Source organism: Tachyglossus aculeatus, chromosome 14 (assembly GCF_015852505.1).
Source record: "Tachyglossus aculeatus isolate mTacAcu1 chromosome 14, mTacAcu1.pri, whole genome shotgun sequence".
Classification (NCBI taxonomy): Eukaryota; Metazoa; Chordata; class Mammalia; order Monotremata; family Tachyglossidae; genus Tachyglossus; species Tachyglossus aculeatus.
The window spans coordinates 16,120,040-16,141,488 of record NC_052079.1 but is presented as its reverse complement, the minus strand read 5'-3'; the positions used below and the strand labels follow the sequence as shown (position 1 = coordinate 16,141,488).

The 21,449-nt window shown below is 45.9% G+C and overlaps 1 protein-coding gene and 1 gene segment (V, D, J or C); both read right to left on the bottom strand.

The window, feature by feature from the left end:
- Positions 1–3,194, bottom strand: part of LOC119936666 — a 42,998-nt gene extending 39,804 nt beyond the window's left edge. The window contains exon 1 of the mRNA XM_038756133.1: positions 2,509–3,194. Within this exon, the coding sequence (XP_038612061.1) occupies positions 2,509–2,551 (43 nt within the window). The 5' untranslated portion in view covers positions 2,552–3,194. The remainder of the gene's footprint in view (positions 1–2,508) is intronic.
- The window catches only part of LOC119936667, a 159,351-nt gene extending 155,902 nt beyond the window's left edge, over positions 1–3,449 (bottom strand). Inside the window, 1 exon segment of the C gene segment in view lies at positions 3,416–3,449. Coding sequence covers positions 3,416–3,434 — 19 coding nt within the window.
- Between the last annotated feature and the right edge of the window lie 18,000 nt (positions 3,450–21,449).

Sequence of the window (21,449 nt, the reverse complement as noted above, 5' to 3'; positions counted from 1 at the left end):
GTTAGTGTTGTCTTACATTCTCTAAGCATTTCACAACCTTGCACCAGTCTCTTAGTTGGTTAAGAAACATCTCATGAATCCACATAGCTAAACCCCTACACTCCCAAATAGAATTAGCTCTGTACAAGAGCACGACTGATTGAAGTGGGTCAGGATACAAACATGACCAAATCAAAAAGAAAAATAGAAAAAAAATAATTTCATTCAAGAAAGAAGCTGGCTCACTTACTTTGAAATAAATGTATCCATTTTCACAAAATTCTTAAAGTTAAAAAAAATTCATTTTTGGCCTTTAAATTTCCATTGCATTAGTGAAAACTGCTTTTCTTTGGGAAAATAAAAGTTTAGTTTCTTTGAAGGATGGAGATTTTGCTCTGAGTTATCTTGCATTTTCATTGAAGAAAGCATAACTTTGCTTTAAAGCCTAACAGAGATCATTTAAAAATTCCATTCCAGAAGATTGTAAAACTGTACATTCATTTTTCAACATCTAAAGTAATTTTTTAAATTTAAAACATAAATGGCCTAATCTGTTAATCTCAAAGAAAAAAAAAAACTATGTACGGTATTTTCAATAATCCAAACTGAATAAAATTTTAAAGAAATAAAGATAATTAGATCAACAAGATAATATTTGGGGGAAAACACTTCTAATTTTAAATATAAAATGATAAAAAAGAAGCATCTATCTGTTGATTTAAAATTCTTTAAACACTTCCCTGCTAGGTAGAAAACTTTAGTTGTAAAACATAATTGAAATTCAATTCATTTTAAAATAAAACCATCTCATCTCTAAACGCTCAGTCAGCCTTGCAAGCTTTTTCTTTCTTTTTTAAGACATGTAAATTATCCAGGTGGTGTTTTGCTCAGTGGAACATTTTCCGCTATTTCGGTCCATGCAAAACGGGTCTATGCAAAACCGCCTCTTGTTTTCCACAACCCCAAATTAATCATGTTTCTGTCTTCCCAGAATAGATTCAGAAAATGGACTGTTTCCTGCCACCTGCCTCTCCAGACCCCTGAGCACCCCTGGCCTCAGGGGACAACATGGTAACTCCACCCATGGCCACCATCTTTGTTCTACCTCAACAGACTAAGGTTTGAAATAAGTTCTTTCTTGTTTTATATTTAATAAATAAAACACAGTTAACTAAAACTCTATCTACTACTGCCTAGAACTTGGTGGAATCCCAAGATGACAATTTGTTATCCCTGCCACACTTACGAAATGACTGAAAAATATTTGAAGAAATAGTTCCAATTCAACATTTTGAGTTTGAGAACTTTAGTTTTGGAGTTGATTTTAACATCATCCCTGAAGATCTCTCTCCTCTCTCTGTCTCTTTCTTTCTCTACTAATTATTTTTCACAAAAAACAATGTTTTAGCATTTTTTCCCTGAAGCTAGTTCAAATCGCCCGTTTGTTGCCCATTTGTACTTCCCAAGCACTTAGTACAGTGCCCTGCATACAGCAAGCGCTCAATAAATGTGATTGAATGAATGAATCATCAATCGTATTTATTGAGTGCTTACTGTGTGCAGAGTGAAATCTAAATGCAATTAGATCACTATTAGTGGATCAATTGCTTTATCACCAATATCAATTTAGAACAATAAACCAAAATTGAGAATCTCGTGGTGCTGAAACCTTCACTAAGAGCATCTAAGCCACTGCATTGACATCCAGATCAGAGACTCATCATCCCATTTGAAATTTCTAATCACCCCAAACTGATCTGACCATAAAATCCCTCTCCGAAATCCAACTACAAAATCTGACTCACGGAATGCCTTCCCCATATATTTTGATCTCTTAAAAGCGCACTTTGAGATATCATGCAGCTAGAACTGACTTACACTATAAATGATGATACATAAATATGAGACCACATTTTATCTGCATCACATAATTAATCTGTCCTGACCTAAACAATGCTACGCACCAAATTTTCTCACATATCCCTTCTGAGAATTCTTGACAGATAGCCTTAAAAATGCCCAGTCCAAGTGACCACTTTACCTATCTGGTCCCTAACAGATCAGGTCTAAGATTTCCAACTTCACTAGAGTGCAAATTGTCTAACTGATCCCACCGAAAAGACTTATTCTCATCCATACCTCTGCATTACTTCATGAGCCAAAAGTCCCTCACTTTTCAGAGGATTAAGTCTTAATTGCAGTTTAAGATCATAAAACAAACATCCCACCAGCTCAATCTCTCTGTCCTATCCCAGCCTCTGACCACAGGAAGAATTTGGAATACCAGAAATGCACTTTCCGCTGAAAGCCAAGTCTGCTTTTCAAGAGAATCTCTTAAAAAATGTTCCAGGAAGGTGGTTTCAGTCAAAAACCCAAACGTTTACCAGATTATCACCCCCCAAATCTCCCAGTTCCCCCACCCCAGAAGCCTAGTCTCCCCATCAAACTCCCCAGCCTGACCCAAATTCAAGCCCTGAGAAAAAGATTAAATGGGAAAGAAAAATGAAAATCTGGGAGCAGATTGATTACCTGAGGAGACGGTCACCATGGTTCCTTGACCCCATGCATCCATACCATAGTCACAATGGATAAATTCATCATTCCGTCTTACAAAAACCAGGAGCCCCCCCCAAGACTACCCAGAAGAAAGAACTTTTTGGCTGAGAAACTGATTTCAAATCAGAGAGAATAATGCCTGCTGTTGGCTCAGGATTGCTAGATCACATGTGTCTATAGATCTGTACTAAAGGCACAGAAATAAACTGGCACAGAGCTCTCTGTTGGCACACATGTAACAAGATCTCATGTTCCAGTTATTAACCAGAGATAAGTAAAATGCCCTGATTCTTGAATCTGCCATTTTTCAGAAAAAGGAGAAATAATTTAGCCTCGTTGCCTGCCTGTGTCTGAATAAGCGGTCCTGGTATAAAGGAGTCTGACACAAATATGACTGAAAATTAACAACTCATCCTATTTCGTTAAGGCTGAATGAAAGGTCCTCACATCTCCTCCAAAATGAAGGACAAATCAAATACATTTGATACTGCATTAGGTGAATTCAGATTTTTTCCCTAAGAGACTCAGAAATCTGAGGCTGGGAATCTTCAGGGTTTGGGGGACCCAGGACTGAAGAAAAATATTAAAAATTGGGGGGACTGGTACACCCACAATCTTCCAAACACGGAGCCAAAGAGCACAAAGACCTGTTCCAGTTGGACTGCAAAACCAAGGTTTTGAAAAGAAAATTCAGCCTTGGTCTCCGGCTCTGTAATGGCCGGAGAGAAATCCCCTTTCCCCGGCCCCCTACCCTGCTTCCCAGAACGCCTTCAATCACTCATTCTGAGACACCCCCACCCCAAACATACACATTTCTCTGACTTTTCCCCAAAACAAAAGGAGTCCTGGCCAAGAAAAGCTGGAAGCTGGGAATTCTTACCTGAGGAGACGGTCACCATGGTGCCTTTGCCCCAGTGCTCCAACCGGTTGTCACAATGGGGTGAGTCACAATGGGAGCTTGGCAATAACTGCCTTTTGTCCCCTTGAATTGGGGATCTGGGGACTTAGGGCCATTCCCCAACTGTGGCTTCATTGGGGACCCCAAGGCCAGGACTCATCAAGCCCCGGACTGACCACAGAAGGAGGTGGTCATGTAATCCAGTGAGATTCTCCCAAATCCCCCAAAATCAAAGAAAAAGGAAAGCTGACTGATGGGAAAGGTTCCTGCCTCTGGCCCCTCCATGGACCCCCAGGCCAGTCCTGTCCCCTCTGGAAATTGAGTACAAAGTTTCCATCCAGGTTTCTTAAAAAAAAAGCCAATTTTCCACCACGCTGATGGGAGAAGGGCAGTCGAGTTTTCTTACCTGAGGAGACAGTCACCATGGTCCCTTGGCCCCAGATATCAAAGTAGTCACATTGGCTCAGGTGCCTTCACCCGGCATACAAAAACCCTAACCCTGGACCCTGATCAGCCTCTAAGAATGCTTCTTGCATTGCCCCCATCTCAGAAGTGAGTGACTCGTTTGGTCCAAAATGTCCCAAAACAAACACCCCAATAAAGATACCTCGGCCGAGTCCTGTGCCCCGAGGGGCCGGCTTCCCAAAGCAGGGCAACACCGATGATATGACCTGACATCTGCACTGAAAAGTCTAGTGATCTCCCCTAAACCTGTCCAAAACCTAAGATGGAAATTGGAATTCAAAAAGGAAGAAGTTCTTGACCCATGGGCCTGACCCCAAATCCCCCCACCTCAGGGGTCCAGGCAGGACCATCCAGGTAAACGGCGCTGCTGGCAGAAGTCTCCGCCAGAGACCAAAGACAGAGAAGAGAGGTCATTTTCTTACCTGAGGAGACCGTCACCATGGTCCCTTTGCCCCAGTACCCATAAGCATTGCCACAGGGTCACAGTTCCCACACAAGGCTACACACAAACCTTGAGGTGGGGGTCTCTGAGGGAAGGCTGGGTCCCAGGGACCCAGCCCCGCAGGCAGTCTCCCCCAAAACAACCTCTCCATCTAGCCAAACTGCTAATTTCTGACATTTGGACCCTCACCCCAAAACCTTCACAAGCAAATCAGACTACATTTTTATGGGAGCAACACACCAGGACAGGGGCAAAAGAGAGGGATTACCTGAGGAGACAGTGACCATGGTGCCTTGGCCCCAGTAATCCAAGTAGTCATAGTCACAGTGATGGACTCCCTCGGTTCTGAGCCACAAAAACCCGAAGGAAATCTGTCCATAATTAGGAGCCTGACTCTTGGTCCTCTCCCCATTCTTATTCTCCCATTTCTAAATCTACCATTGGGCTTTCTGGTCTTGTGTCCCAGCCTGACCCCAGAGAGTGAGATCACCAAGGGTGGGAATCCAGGAGAAAAAGTGGCCGTCAGCCCCAAAGGAAAAGGAGGGAGAAAAATTTACCTGAGGAGATGGTGACCATGGTGCCTTGGCCCCAGTGCTCGAAAGCATAGTAGTCACACTGACAGATCCCCATGTTTCTGAGGCACAAAAACTCATAGGAAACCTCAATCTGTCCCTGCCTAGTAATTTGACCCTCTCCACCATATCCCCATTCCCGGACTCTCTGCCCTTGTATCCCAGTCTGAGTCCAGAGAGGCCAGACTACCAGGGCTGGGAATCCAGGGGGAAAGGTAGACATTTTCCCCAGACTCCAGAGAAGAAGACAGGAAGAAAATTTACCTGAGGAGACGGTGACCATGGTGCCGTGGCCCCAGTACTGTAAGTCATTGTAGTCACAGTGACAGACCTCTCATGTTTCTGAGGCACAAAACCCCACCGAAACCTCAATTTACCCCTGCCTAGGAATTTGACTTTCTCCATCATATCTCTATTTTCATTCTCCTGTCTCATCTACCACTGGACTCTCTGCTCTGGCATCCCCGTCTGATTCCAGAGAGGACAGACTGCCGGGGCTGGGAAACCAGGGGGAAAGGCAGCCGTTACCCTGGTAGAAGAAGATAGGAGAAATATTTTACCTGAGGAGACAGTGACCATGGTGCCTTGGCCCCAATATCCAAAGATATTGGAGTCACAGTGACAGACCCCCGTGGTTCTGAGGCACAAAAACCCACAGAAAACCTCAATCCATCCCTGTCTAAGAATCTGACTATCTCAATCATCTCCCCATTCTCAGTCTCCTGTTTCATCTACCACTCTCTGTCCTTTAGTCCGAGCCTGAACCCGGAGAGTTCAGACTGCCGGGATGGGGAATCGAGGCAGAAAGGCAGCCGTTAACCCCGGAGAAGAAGACACGAGGAAAACTTACCTGAGGAGACAGTGACCATGGTGCCTTGGCCCCAGTACACATTGATAGACCCCCATGTTTCCAAGGTACAAGAACCCCTAGGAAACCTCAATCCTTTCCTGACTAGGAATCTGACTCTCTCAGTCCTTTTCTCATTCTCATTCTCCCACCTCATCTGTCACTGGAATCTCTCCTCTTCCTGGCCCAGCTGGACCCCACAGAGTCCTGTAGATCAGACCACCAAGGCTGAGAAACCAGAAGGAAAGACAGCCATTATCCCTGGTGGAGAAGATGGGAGGAAAACTTACCTGAGGAGACAGTGACCATGGTGCCTTGGCCCCAGTTCTCGAAGTACCAGTACCACAGAGATCACTTTTCCAGTCCTCTCCTGCAAAAATCCTGGCTTCTGTTTCCACTCCTCCCCAGCTGAAGTCTCGACTGATGGGAGTCCCCTGCCATCCCAGCCCCTTCTGCCTTGTTCCATGGAGACTCTGCTAAGGTTGATGAGCTCACCCAGTGCCCACTGGGTCATGCCAACAGCCTAGGATGAGGGTGGCATCCCTCCAGATTCCTGAAGCCCCATGACCCCGTCCTCAAAGTGAAAGATGAGCTTCTTCTCCTCAAAACAGCCCTGACCAGTCCGTGACTCCCCAGTTTGGTTGCCATCAACTCCTTTCCCTGTCCCTAAGCAGGGCTGGGCTAAACCCACACCAGTACCTACAGAACTTTCAGTCTCCAGGAGAAGAAGTGTCTGCATCCTTCCAAAGTCTTGTATTTCTGACTCTCCCTCTATTCGCTGCCTGGAAGTTCTTTCCAGTACCTAACTTCAATCTTTCGGTGCTGCAGTGAGAAACAGTGGAAAAAGCACAGTCCTGGGAGTCAGAGGACCTGGGTTCTAAACCCAGCTCCACCACTTACCTGCTGTATGACTTTAGGCAAGTCACTTAACTTTTTTGTGCCTCAGTTCCTCATCTGCAAAATGAGGATTCAATACCTGTTTCTCTCTGTACTAAGACTGTGACACCTGATTACCTTGTGTCTACTCCAGGGCTTAGTACAGTGCTTGACTTATAGTAAGGAGTTCATAAATATCACAATTATTATTATTAATTTTTATTATTGCTTCCCCTCATTTCCTCTTAGTCCAGACTCACTGGGGATGGAGATCAACTGTGGGGGAGGGGAAATCAATCAATTGTATTTATTGTGTGCTTACTGTTTGCCAAGCACTGTACTTGAGAGTACAGCACAACAGTGTAACAGCGTAACAGACATTCCCTGCGCACAACAAGCTTACAGTCTATTGAAAGCTAAAGCTGATGTCACTGAGGTCCACACAGACTTGATGTGTACAGCATCTGATGTGGCAGGCCCCCATCCCACCTCTGAGACCAGATCTCAGCCCCCACAATCACCTGAGGAATTTCCAGGAAGGAAGGGCAGAGCCCTGAGTCATAACGGGCCCATAAGGAGCAGAGCTGATGGTTCTGCATCAGCGAATTGGCCCTGCATGAGGAAAATGCAGAGTCCCAGGGGTCTGGGCTGGGTGGGTACTGGCTGGGGCAACATAGCTCCCTCAGAGCCTCGAGGGCTGAGGGCTTTCCAATGAATTCCAGACTCGGGGTGGGGATTCTGGATGAGCAGGCCCCTCTACATACCCTTCCTGTTCCAGGTTCCTGAGCCATTTTGCTGGAGGGGTTGCCAGAGCCCAATGGACAGACAAACATTTCCCAGCCTGGGACATCAACCTGGGGAAAATTTACTCCTGGAAACAACTGGAATCCCAACCCCAGAAATCAGGAATTCTATCTCTGGAAATCAAGAATTCCACCTCCAGAGATTGGAAAATCCATCCCAAAATACCCCAAATTTGTCTCTGGAAGCAGTAGTTGCAGAGACAATTCCCACCAGTGACCTCAGAAGAAGAAGAAGAAGAAGAAAAGCGGACATGGGATAAGAAAGGGAAAACCTAACCCAATGACATTCTCTCCAAATTACCAAGCCAAGGCCAGCCCTAAATTCACCTGCCCTCCCTGTCTACCCTGCATTGAACATGGTGGTCTTTCATCAGATGCAATACAGAACTCCCTCCTGTCAGTCCCAGAGCCCATCAGGACCCAGAGCTGGGGTCCTGGGCCATGGCTTTTGGAAATAGGATGTCTTTTTCTAGAATCCCCAGAAGCTCATTCATCCCTCATGGCCAGGAGGGAGGAATGGCAGCCTGGTTACCCGCTGGACTGTTTTTGATGGCAAGAATCAAGATAAACACTTGATTGGCCAGGGGACAACAATCTCCAGCATCTGTCATAAGGCCAGAAATTTGGGCATGGGGAACCAGTGCCTCTGGGATGGTTAGGGAAGACTGGGTTGGGTGAGCCAGTCGGTCCAGTGTCTTCCAGCCCAAGAGCTCACAGCTGAGTGCTGCCAGAGCATCCTCCCTACCAACCCCCCCAATCTTTGGGCCTGAGAAGGGCATCAGCCTGGGAGGTAGGGAAGTCCTCGAGAATTCTCTCAACCAATAAAGGCTTTCCCCTAGAAGGCCCATCCCTGTCCTTCCTCTCTCCCTGGACAGCACCCCACTGAGGTTGAATGTGAGTCTGGTAGCCGTTCTTTCCAGACTGCTCATCCTGCTGTTTCCTTGGGCAGATGGGCATCACCCAAACACAGGCACTCCTGTAGGAAGGCTGGCTCAGAGGAGTTGCATGGATGATCATTCTGCAACAAGGAGCACTGGGAGAGGCCTGGTGCCTGGGGAGCACTGAATCTGACAAACTTCCAGTGTGCCCTAGAACACCTCAGACATGGAGGCCACCCAAATAATCAGTGGTATTTACTGAGCACTTACTGGGTGCTAGGCACTGTACAAAGCACTTGGGAGAGCACAATAGTAGCAAGGTGCATATGCCATGCCCTCGAAGAGCTTACAGTGTAATGGGGAGACTGACCAAGTGATTTACTGAGAATGAAACCTGGAGGATAAAGCAGGAAGCAGTAGAAACACATAACGATGAAAGAGTTAAAAACATAACCTATTTACTGAGTGCAGGGCACTATACTAAGAGCTTGGGAGAGTGCAATATAAAAGAATTGGTAGATGCACTCCCTGAGCTTGGGAGAGTACAATATAACAGAGTTGATAGACATATTCCCTGCCCATACTGAGCTTACAGTCTAGAGGGGGAGAAAGACCTTAATATAAATAAATACATTGTGGATGTGTAGGTAAGTGCTGTGCAGCTGAGAGAGGGTTAAATAAAGGGAACAAATCAGGGTGACACACAAGAGATAGGGAGAAGAGGAAATGAGGGCTTAGGTAGGGAAGACCTCTTGGAGGAGATGTGCCTTCTATAAGACTTTGAAGGCGGGGAGACTAATTGCTAGATATGAAGAGGGAGGGCATTCCGGGTCAGAGGCAGGACATGAGAGAGAGGTCGGCGACAAGATTAACAAAATCGAGGTGCAGTGAGTAGGTTGACATTAGAGGAATGAAGTGTGTGGGCTGGGTTGCAGTAGGAGAGTGGCAAGGTGAGGTAGGAGGGGGCAAGCTGATTGAGTGCTTTAAAGCCAATGGTAAGGAGTTTCTGTTTGGTGTGGAGGTAGATGGGCAACTACTGGAGTTTTATGGAGAGGGGGGAAATATGGACTGGATGTTTTTGTAGAAAAATGATCTGAACAGCAGACTGAAGTATGGACTGTAGTGGGGCGAGAGAGGAGGCAGGGAGCAAGGACTGTAAGCAAGACTGTAAAACTGTAAGCAAGACTGTAAGCAAGGAGGCTGATATGATAATCAAGGCGGGATTGGATAAGTGCTTGGATTAATATGGTAGCAGTTTGGATGGAGAGGAAAGGGCAGATTTTAGAGATGTTGTGAAGGTTGAACCAACAAGATTTAGTGATTGATTGAATATGTGGGTTGACTGAGAGAAATGAGTCAAGGATAACACCAAGGTTACGGGCTTGAGACAGGAAGGATGGTGGTGCTGTCTACAGAGATGGGAAAGTCAAGCGTTCTCTTTAGGACATGTTGAGTTTGAGGTTCCAACAGGACATCCATATAGATATGTCTTGAAGGCCGGAAGAAGTGTGATACTCCAGAGAGGGAGAGAGATCAAGGCTGGAGATGTAGAAAGGCGATAGTTGAAGCCATGTGAGCAAATGAGATCTCCAAAGGAGTGAGTGTAGATGGAGAAAAGATGGGGACCCAGAGCTGACCCTTGAAGGATTCCCACAGTTAGGGGGTGAGAAGCAGAAGAGGAGCTCGTTAAAGAATGAAGAGCTTGAGAGACAAGAGGAGACCAAGAGAGGACGGTGTCAGTGAAGCCAAGGTTGGATAATGTTTTTAGAGAAGAGGGTGGTTGACAGTGTCAAAAGCAGCTGAGAGGTTGAGGAGGAGTAGAATGGAGTAGAGGTCATTGGATTTGTCAAGAAGAAGGTGATTTGTGACCCTTGAGAGGGTGATTTCTGTGGAGTAAAGGGGAGAGAAGCCCGATTGGAGGGGGTCAAAGAGTAAATTGGAGAAGAAGAACTTGAGACACTGAGTGTAATCAACTTGCTGGAGGAGTTTGAAGGGGACTGGTAGGAGGGAGATCGGGTGATAACTGGAGGGAACCATGGGGTCAAAGGAGGATATTTTTAGGATAGGAGAGACATGAGTATGCTTGAAAGATGTGAGATGAATGTACAGATTAGCACATAAATAAAACATATAAAAGAATGAAAGTGTCTCTATGTATAAGATTGCAAGTTTGAAATTGAGTTTGCAAGTGCTACTAGTGGGTGTTGGGCATGTAAACTAATAAGGAAACTTTCCTGGAGGAGGTGGGCTTTTAAGAGGAGTTTAAAGTGGTGAGACATCTTTCTGAAGCAGGCTTGCATGGACATGACCTTGACACCTCCATTTATAAATGGGGACTCAGGGATCCAAGAGTTTCACTCATCCTATGACGATGATACTACTATTAATAGTAATGATGGTATTTGTTAAGCACTTATTATGTGTCAAACATTGTACTGAGCACTGGAGTAGCTAGAAGATAATCAGATCGGACACAGTCCAAGTCCCGAACAGAGTTGATAGTCCAAGGTGGAGGAAGAACAGGATATATTCCCCATTTAACAGATGAGGAAAAAGAGGCACAGAGAAGTTAAGTGACTTTCCCAAGATCACACAGCATTCAAGTTGAGGATCTGGGACTAGAATCCAAGTTCTCTGACTCTCAAGTCAGGGCTCATGCTACTAGGCTGTTCCCCAGTGAGTGACTGGCAGTGTTGGATCTGGGTGAGGGATTTTGATAATAATAATAATAATAATAATTGTAGTAGTAATAATAAAAAGCCAATATACTAAGAACTAGAGTGGATAAAAGGTATTCAGATCGGACATAGTACCTATCCCAACCAGAGTTCACATTCTAAGTGTGAGACAGAACAGATATTGAATTTCCATTTCCCAGATGAGGAAACTGGGGCACAAGGAAGTTAAATGATTTGACCAGCATCACACAGGAGGCAAGGGGCAGGGCTCCAGGGACCCTAGTTTCTTGTGTCCAGACTGGACAGCCTTCTGAGGGACCAGAGATCTCCAGCCCCCGCTTGAATCCCTTCTTCTTGTGACAACAATGAGATCCATCTCTCAAACCCCAAGAGGACTTGAGCACCACCAGCCAACCACTCATGCCACTGGGGCAGGAAACATCTGCCCTTTCCTCTTGCAGAATAGTTGCTTCCTGCCCCTTAGACCACAGTCCTGGGGAGGGGGAGGTAGGGTCCACCATAAATCTCTTCAGTCTCAGTTTTAGAAAGACTAATGATACTCAGGCAACGGCAAGGGAAATACAAGGGAGAGAGATAAGTATGCAGAGAGCTAGGTCATAAATACCATAACTTGAAGATAATGAATTCCCCAAACGGCCAAGGACTCATTCATTCATTCAACTGTATTTATTGAGTGCTTACTGTGTACAGAGTACAATACACAATTAACTGACACATTCCCTGCCCACAGTAAGCTGACAGTATAGGTAGGGTCGGGGCTTTTGGAGGGGAACTCACGGTCCAACCTCCCCATCACCTCCATTTCCATGTCAATATTAACAGTATGTACTGAGTGCTTATTTTATGAAGAGAACTATACTGAACCTCAGCATGTTCTGTGCTGGAAACCCACTGAGTGCAGAAAGTTGACTGACTGCTTACTAGGGGCACGGTACTGTCTTGGGTGTCTACTATCCACTGAACCATTTATCAGGTACCTACTAAGTACCTACTGAGTGAAGAACACTGTGCTGGGTTACTGCTGGGGGCAGAGAACTGACTAGTTTTCAAATCGCTGCACCATCATCCATGAGGAACTATGACGATTTCATGAAGAAAGGTCCTGTGAGACTTCATTCTGTCTTCTCTCTCATGAGACAATAAATAACATGATCACTGGTTCTGTCTCCAGTGGAAAGCAGCATGGTCTAATAGAAAGAGCACAGGCCTGGGTGTCAGAGGACCTGGGTTCTAATTCCAGCTCCACCACTTGTCAGCTGTGTGACCTTTACTTCTCTGGGCCTCACTTACTGCATATGTAAAATGGGGATTAAGATTGTGAGCTCCAGGTGAGACAGGGACTGTATCCATTATCTTTTATGAACCCCAGCACTTAATACAGTGTCTGGCACATGGTAAGCTCTTAAATACCATTTAAGTAAAATGTTGGTTCATACTTCAGACCTTTCCACCATAGAGGAAAAGAACCTCAAAGAGTCATCATAACAATGTGGTGCTAGAAGCCCTTGTCGATACACACCCCTTATACGCAGATCTGGAGTGATTTGGAAGGTTAGAGTCATAAGGGATTGAGGGGGTGAAAATCAGAGAATTCAAGTTCCATGGGGGAACCAGCAATGTGAATTTACCTACTCTCCTACTTCAAAATGGAGAGTTTAATTCCTCCAACCTCATCTTTCCCAATTGCCTCTGGCCCCCATGACATTGATTTCCCCACCCTTGCTAACTGCTACCACTCTAAGTCTCTGTAACTCTACAGATTTCTCCCACCCGTCCCTGATTTCCTCCCTCTCCTTACCACTGGCCCTAGTACTCCCTTCCTATCATCATGCCCTTCAGTTTTCACTTCCTACTTGCTGTGGTTTATGTTTATCAACCTCTTTTTCCTTCCTTTCCTTGATTCTTTCTCCCTCTTCTTCTTTCTATCACTGCTCCCTTTGCCTCCATTTCTCTCCTGCCACTCCAGCTCTAATGCTACTGTGTTAAGCAATTAAGACAATAAACATATGGAATTGAAGATGGAGGTGTCTTTTTCCCTCATGTCAAGGCTTCATGGGTCCTGTCAGTCACTGATGGCTGGCACTTGGAAAGAGATACCATGAGCTGCTCAGCTTGTAAGGAAACTCAAAGCTCTCAGTACTTGAGACCACATGCCCTGTCCTCAAGGACCACCTGAAAGGGATTTTACAGCTTTCCTGCCACAAGGTGCTGGCAAATCTATTCCAAGCCCCATTAATCACTAATCTGGGCAGGGCTGAATCACCTGGGCTCACTTGATGATGACGTCAGTTGGGCCTCAGCCAATTCCAGCTAAGGATTGGGCCCCAAAAGGTCAGAAGGGGTTTAAAATAGAAAGAATCAGATGCTCTCCCCACCTTTATTGCTCCAACAGGAAAAAAAGGTATGCTACAGAAGAGAAAAAGATAAGTGGCTATTGTTAGGTTTGGGGATAGCCCTGGCTGATTAAAGGATAAATACCAGACTAGGATTATTTTGTAGTTAACCAGGTTTTTGTTTCTAAAGTCTCTCTTAATAGTGTTATTATACAGATTGAGAGACTTAGAGATTCTGCCTTGGGTGTTTCTGTACTTTTAGTGAATATTTGTGTTTCTGTTATAAAGAAGTAGGTCAATGGTACCTATATGTGTAAGAGTCTTCTAATTTTAGGGGAGATAATGCTGTTTGTTTGGGAGAGGGGCTGTGGTAAAAGAAACTGGCTTTCATTCTCAATCAACAGTGGAATCCCAAGCAGTCTAGTATACTGCTGTACCCTCCCTCTATCCTCTACCAAAGCTTTCTGTGTTTCTTGCAGACTCATGTCCATCAGAGAAGTGACAGTGATTTAACTGGACAGTATCCCAGAACATTAGGTGGGGCTAAATGGACCTGAATAATCATCATCATAATGGCATTTATTAAGTGTTTACTATGTGCAAAGCACTGTTCTAAGCACTGGGAGATTACAAGGTGATCAGGTTGTCCCGTGGGGGGCTCACAGTCTTAATCCCCATTTTTACAGATGTGGGAACTGAGGCACAGAGAAGTTAAGTGACTTGCCCAAAGTCACACAGCTGACAACTGGCAGAGTCTGGATTTGAACCCATGACCTGACTCCAAAGCCTGTGCTCTTTCCACTGAGCCATGCTGCTTCTCAGTCATGTAAGTGAAGTCACATGAACATCCTCCTTTTCTCTGGGAAAGCTGGGATCAGGAAGTAATCTATTTTGTTAAGCATTTATAGCCTGGGAAAGGGTAGGTAACACAGTTCTGGAGTTACAGGGATGGTGGTGGTACCTCTGTACTGATCTGACTGCAAGTGGAGCAAAATTAGTAGTTTCCAAATTCATCACTCTGTAATTTCAAAATGCCATCTTTATGGATTCTGGTGTCAGTAAAATCTCCCCCTAAAGTGACAGGGTTTCCACTTTACTTTCTGGGGTTGGAGTACTATTATAGTTCTTCAGGGTTAGACCTATGCAAGGATACAAGTAGTACCAACCTACTTTCCAAGAGAAGCACTGTTGCCTAATACATAGAGAACAGACCAGAGAGGAAGGACCTGGGTTCTAGTTTTTGCTCCACCACTTCTTTATGTGATTTGGGCAAGTCACAACTTCTCTGTGCCTCAGTTATCTCCTCTGTAAAATGGGGATTAAGACTGTGAGCCCCCATGTGGGACAGGGACTGTATTCAACGTGATTAGCTTGTATCTATCCCGGTGCTTAATACAGTGCCTGGCATTTTATGGTTTAAATACCATAAAAAAAAGGACTTTGCTAAACAGGAACCCCTGGGCCTCTCCCCATCTGGTATCTTAAACTGTGAACTCCTTGAGAGCAGTGATCATGTGTCATGTTTCCCCAGTCCTCTCCCAATAATTTAAGTTCTCAGCACTCAGGTGCTTAGTGAATACCACTGAGTGATTGAAGCTGATGGGGGAGTATTTCAGCAGATTATGCACTTTGACATTCTCCCCAGCCTAACTGCCAAGGCTGTTGTGTCTGAAGTTGTTTGGGGGAAGCAGAAGGTTTCTGCCCAACTGATCTTGGGGTGGGGTAAGGTTTAGGTTTGTAGGAGTGTACATATTTATTACTCTATTTATTTATTTATTTTACTTGTACATTTCTATCCTATTTATTTTATTTTGTTGGTATGTTTGGTTCTGTTCTCTGTCTCCCCCCTTTTAGACTGTGAGCCCACTGTTGGGTAGGGACTGTCTCTGTGTTGCCAATTTGTACTTCCCAAGCGCTTAGTACAGTGCTCTGCACATACTAAGCGCTCAATAAATACGATTGATTGATTGATTGAGTGTTGGGGAGGGTCCCATCATTTAGTGTTTACTGCTCCTGATGTGGGGTGTCCTCTGTTTTTAGTTTAAACTAGAACTGCCTCACTATTGCCTTTTGAACTGTGTAAACAGGGCACCTCTTTGGCTTGTGGCTTATAATGCTCCTTCTCTACATACCACCAGTCCCCTCACCCTCTGCCTGAATTGAAAGGGAGAACAACTGGCCTAAAAACAATCAGAGCCCATCTTAGGCTTGGGGTACAGTTATTCGATCCCTCCTCAGTGGCAAGTTTAGCAGAGAACCTAGCAGAAATAGAGCAATCTTCTGGCTTTGAGAGGCTTATGAATTTAAAATTCTGTAAGGCCAAAGCAAATGCTTCTCCACTTTGGGCTGAAGGATCCCCAGCTCCATCTCCACCACCTCTAACCTTTCATCAACTCCACATCTTTCCTCTGACCCTTCTTTGCTTCCAGCTCCCTAGTTTGCTGGTGATGGTAACTTTGGAGGAGACCAGGTTTGAGCACAGGGGAGAATGGGAAAGAAGAACTTGGTTTTCTTGGTCATGAAGATTTCTAGAGCCCCAGACGTCCCCTCCTCAGAATGCAGCTCCACTGCTGCCTAAGGGGAAGTAGAGGAGGTGAACACACAGGAAGGAGTGTTTCCTGCCTAAATAGCCAGGCAGGAAGGGGCCTTCTACCAAGCCCAACTTTAGTGTCAGAGAATTTCAACCATGCAGGATGATGGAGAGAGTTCAGGTAAGCGGCTGCAGCTTGACTGGGGAAGGGGAAGATACTAAGCCTGCTCAGCTTTTTGGTTGGGGAATATTTGGGGAGATTAAAATAATCTCTAATTGCTGTGAGCTCACCTCAGGACTTTCACTGACCTAGGAATTGGCAGATTCCCCTGACTTTCCCTATCTCACTTCCTGACTCAACTACTTTGTCACAGGCACCTCTTCTCCCTTCATACTAATACATCCTTGCTTTCTCCTGGGTTCTCGGGAGCATCAACCCTCTGCTCCCCTCCAGGCTCCTCTTGGAGGAAGGTTTGCTTCAGGTTTTGGATAGGAGCTCAGCCACTGTGGGTACCAGCTCCCGCTATATTGTAGCACAGTGATACACTTCAGAGCAACATCTTTCTGGGATGTTCCCAGTTCTCCACCGGCTCACGGCCCTGAATTCTGGTGGAGATGTAGGTCATCCCTTTCAAGAGTTCAAGCTCCAATTCCATTCTTGATTGGTGGTTCAAAACTGTCAGAATCGTGGTCCTTCCTTACTTTGTGATGAGCCCAAGGCTGGGAGCTCATAAATTTGAGCTCTGATGGTTTCTGGGGAATCAGAGGCGTGGAGTTCTCTATAGCCTGGGAAAGCAGAGTCAAGAAGATTGGAGATTAGCTTTAGGGGAGACTTGAAGCTCCCCTGAATCAGGGCTGAATCGACCAAAATGTTGGGGCTCTAGTAAGATTCACTAAAGCCATCTGCCCTACTACTCCCTGGGAGCAGAGAGCTGAAGGAAATTCCTTGTGTGTCCTCTGGGGTTCTTAAGGGAGTCTAGTGAAGGGAGAGTCTGAGCTAACTCTTTACTTTTATCATTCTGGAGAGGTAGATGTCTTTGTCTTTTCTCCTCCAGATTTTTACCTCCCCCAAGTCCAGGGATCAAAACAGCCTAGGTATACCCTGGTTTCTGCTCTGAGGCCCATCACTGTGGGAGTAGTCAGCATTTAGCACAGTGCTAAGCTCCCAGACAATATCTTCAGGGAGAGTGAGATTAAATGGGGCAAGGAAAGGTATGGGCTCAGGGGTGCCTTCAGAGGAAATAGAAAGAAAAACCAGTGGTGTGGGGATTCTGAAGGTGAGAGAAGTCACAGCTGTTTCTCCAAATGGTCATTTGGACTGGCGGCCTTGGCCCCCATTCCCTAGGGACCTTCTCTGTAACCTGGCCCTTGATGCCCAGTTCAAAACAGCCTCCATCAGGGAACATTTTCCATTCCCTGTTGTGACCATGTAAGTGGTGTCAGGTGTTCTTCCTGGCTGGGAGAATGGTGGGGACCCCTCTTCCAGAGAGCAGGTGAGAACCCCAGGTTGGTGTTGGGGGGTGGATGGGCTGGGGACATTCAGGTCCAGGGAGGACTAGACTGTAATCTCACTGTGAGTAGGGAATGTGTCTGTGAACTCTGTTGCACTGAACTCTCCCAAGTGCTTTGTACAGTGTTCTGCCCTCAGCAAATGTTGGACAAATACCATTGATTGACACCTTGGGGCAGAAATGGAAATGATCCTGGAAGAATCAGCATAGGGTAGTTCTTATCCTAGGTCCCCCACTTATCTATGTGACCCTGAACAGGACACTTCTCTGTGCCTCAGTCTTCTCATCTGTAAAATGGGGATTCAATACCTGTTCTTTCTCCGACTTAGACTGTGAGCTTCATGTGAGATAGGGACTGTGTCCAACCCAATTAACGTGCATCCATCCTAGTACTTTGTACAGTACTTGGCACATAGTAAGTACTTAACAAATATCACTATTATTATTATTATTATTATCATCATTATAATTATTTTTGCTCCAGGAGACTATCCCATCTGTCTCCCATCAGAGACTCTAGCTACTGCATGTAGAGGTCAGGATGGAGCAGCAGTACCCAGAAACACAGGGGTCTGGTGGGGTGGGATTGGGGGGAGGCTTGCTGGCTCTGCTATTTGCCTGCGTTGTGATTTTGGGAAAGTTGTTTAACATTTCTGGGCCTCAGTTTCTTCATCTGTAGAGTGGGGATGAGCCCTGTGTAGGGCAGAGACTGTTTTATGTGGTTATCTTGTATCTATCACTACATTTGGCACATAGTGTTTAATAAATTCCATAATTGGAGGCTGGTGGTGGTGGTGGTTGGAGTGGGTGGGCCTGGATGGCTCAGTCTGTGACTCAACTCTCCTAATTTTTCCCTGTAATGCCCAGGTTTTTCCACAAATGATCTACGGCTAGCAGGCTAGGGCCAGTTTATCAAGGTGATTGACACCCATTCTAAAATCCCCTCTCCTGGCTGTGATATGATGTGATAAGCCCACATCACAGACCCCAAAGAGGCTGTCTCTGAAGGAGACATTGGAGCTGTGCAGAGGGATGGTGAGGGATGGGCTGCATGGGGCCATGGGAGCCCCTGTATCTCTAGAACACTACTATTCTGTCCAGGTCACTCAAGAACACTATAGAATTGTCTCTGCCAAAATTTTCATACAGGATAGAGGCAAATGCATGATCTGGTGGAAAGAGCTCTAGATTTGGAGTTAGGCAACCCAGGTTCTGAGCCCAGCTCTGCTGCTTGCCTGTGATGTGAACTTGGGCCAGCTGCTTAACTCCTCTGGGACTCAGTTTCCTCAAACAGGCCCGTGCGGGGGAGGGGCTGTCTGAGCTGACTATCTTGTGTCTAGCACAGTGCTTGACAAGTAGTAAGCCTGTAATAAATACCATTGTTGGGGGTGCAAAGGGTGTAACTCTAGGGGAGAGGGACCCAAGTACATAGGTGACCCAAGAGAGAGGGAAAACAAGGGGTGGAGATGAGGTTTACTCAGGGAAAGCTTTCTGAAGATGTGATTTCAGAGGGATATGAAAATAAGTAGAGTGGTGGTCTTTCGGATGTGAAAATGGGGAGAGTTCCGGAATGGAAGGAGGATATGAGCAAGAGGTCATTAGTGAGAAAAACCCCATGGGATTGTGGTCTCTCTCCAGGGAGAAACAGCTGAATTTCAGCCCCAGGTAGCTCAGGACTCTGTCCTCTCCTCACTCCTCTTCCAGAGGGCACAGAAGAGGAGGAAATGAGGAAACTGGAACTGTGGGGATGCCCAGGACTTTGATCCAAAATATCTGTGAAGGACGGGAAGAGAGAAAGCTGGATTCATGAGTTTTGCAGGCCCATAGAGGACAGTGTCAGCCTTGGACAGGTTCCCTCCAGCTGAGACTTTGAACAGGGATGTATGTCAATGGGAGGTAGCAATCCCTGCTAGTTAAGTACCACCCAGGGCCAGGGACCCCTGCCCAGTACCTTCCCTCCTCCCCTCCCCCCATCCCCAGGGAGGGAGGCAGGCAGCAAATCCTTTACCCAGACTGGAGACAAGAGCTCTTCATCTTGATGAAAGAGTTGCTGTTCTGTCTGACACTCAAGGAGTGCGGAAGGACTCTTACCAACACAATTCCTGTGTCTTTGTATTTTATGGTAATTAGCAATTACTATGTGTCAAGTACTGTTCTAATTGCTGGGATAGATGCAGATCAATCTGGTCAGACACAGTCCCTGTCCCATATGGGGCTCACAGTCTAAGCTGGCTGGAGAACAGGCACTGACTCCATTTTACAGGTGAGAAAATTGAGGCACCGAGAAGTTGTGATTTGCCCAAAAAAGTGGAATCAGGATAAGAACCCAGGTCCCCTGATTCTCAAGCTATTTCTATAGGCCAGCCTGCTTATATGCTACTGCTCTGAGTCCCCTGACCACAGCATGAGTTAGGAGTGTCTGGTGGGAAAATAATTTCAGAGATAAGTGCTGAGTGGGTGGGTAGTCTAAATCCTTGCAGTGATGCTAGTGTTTCTGCCCCCGTATCATAGACCAGGGTCAGACAAGTTTCCAATCCACCATAGTCTGTGGACCCGGTCCGAGGTGGAGGGAGGGGATTAATAATAGGGTAGTTAAGCACCTACTATGTGCTGAGCATTGTATTAAGCACTATGATAGATGTAAGATGATCAGATTGGACACAGTTCCTGTAGCATTTGGGGTTCACAGCCTTAGTAGGAAGGAGTAGGAACTAATTCCCATTTTATAGATGAGGAAACTAAGGCACATTGATTCATTCATTCAATGAATCACTCAGTGTCCTGAGTTAGTCAGTGCTATTCTCTGAACATCCACAGCTGGAGAAAGTTTGGTAGCATGGTCTAATGGGTAGAGCACAGGCCTGAAAGTCAGAAGGACCTGGGTTCTCATCCCAGTTCCTCCCCTTGTCTGCTGTGTGACCTTGGGCAAATCACTTAACTTCTCTGTGCCTGTTACCTCATCTGTATACTGGGGATTAATACCATGAGCCCCATGTAGGACATGGGCTGTATCCAACTTGATTAGCTTTTATCTATCCAAGTGCTTAGTACAATGTCACAGTAAGCACTTAAAAATTAGCGTAAAAAATCAACTTCCAAGGCTTTTGACTGTGCTCCCTGGGAGGTCTCTGGGGCCAGCAGTGGATGAAGATGGTGGTAGTATGTATACTAGCCAGAGTAGCACATAATGAGCACCAACTTGGTACCATGGGTTGAACTAGTGACTTGGAAAGGAGAGAATGATAGTGACGCATTCCCTGCCCACAAGGGGCTTACACTCTGAGACAAATATGTGACATTTACCAAGAGAGGTCAAAAATGCAGCAGGTGTACAACTCTTCCCACAAGCATCAGCTCTCCCAAGTGGCTTTCTTGGGTCATGGGCTCAGCCAGAATCCCCTGGCACACTAGGAGTCAGGGTGTGGTTTTGTATTGGAGGCTGAGCCAGGCACAATGAGGTTTGTGCTGCTCTGTGTGTCACTGTGGTAGTTACCACTCGTATAGTCACACCTCATGAAAGCCCCATGCAAAATCTCCAGGCTCCCCTAACTCAACCCTGCTGGAAAGCATTTGGTTTGGTGGTAACACATGTCAATTCTACTCCTTTAAATGTGAAGTTTGCTGGGCAGGTGGCCTTCAGAGTACTAAATCACCTTGCCCCTCCCTACCTCACTTTGCTAATCTTTCTATAACTCAGCCCACACACTTCTCTCCTCTAATGCTAACTTTCTCACTGTCCTTCAAGCTCATCTATTTCACCACCACCTTTCCACCCATGTCCTGCCTCTGGCCCAGAACATCCTTCCTCTTCATATCCAGCAGACAGTCACTCTCCCCCATCTTCAAAGCCTTACTGAAGGCACATCTCCTCCAAGGGGCCTTCCCTGACTAAGCCCTCCTTTCCTCTTCTCTCACTCCTTTCTGCGTCACCCTGACTTGTTCCCTTTATTTGTCCTCCCTCCCATCCCCACAGCACTTATGGACATATCCATAATTTATTTATATTAATGTCTGGCTCCCCTTCTAAGCTGTAAGCTCACTGTGGGCAGGGAATGACTAT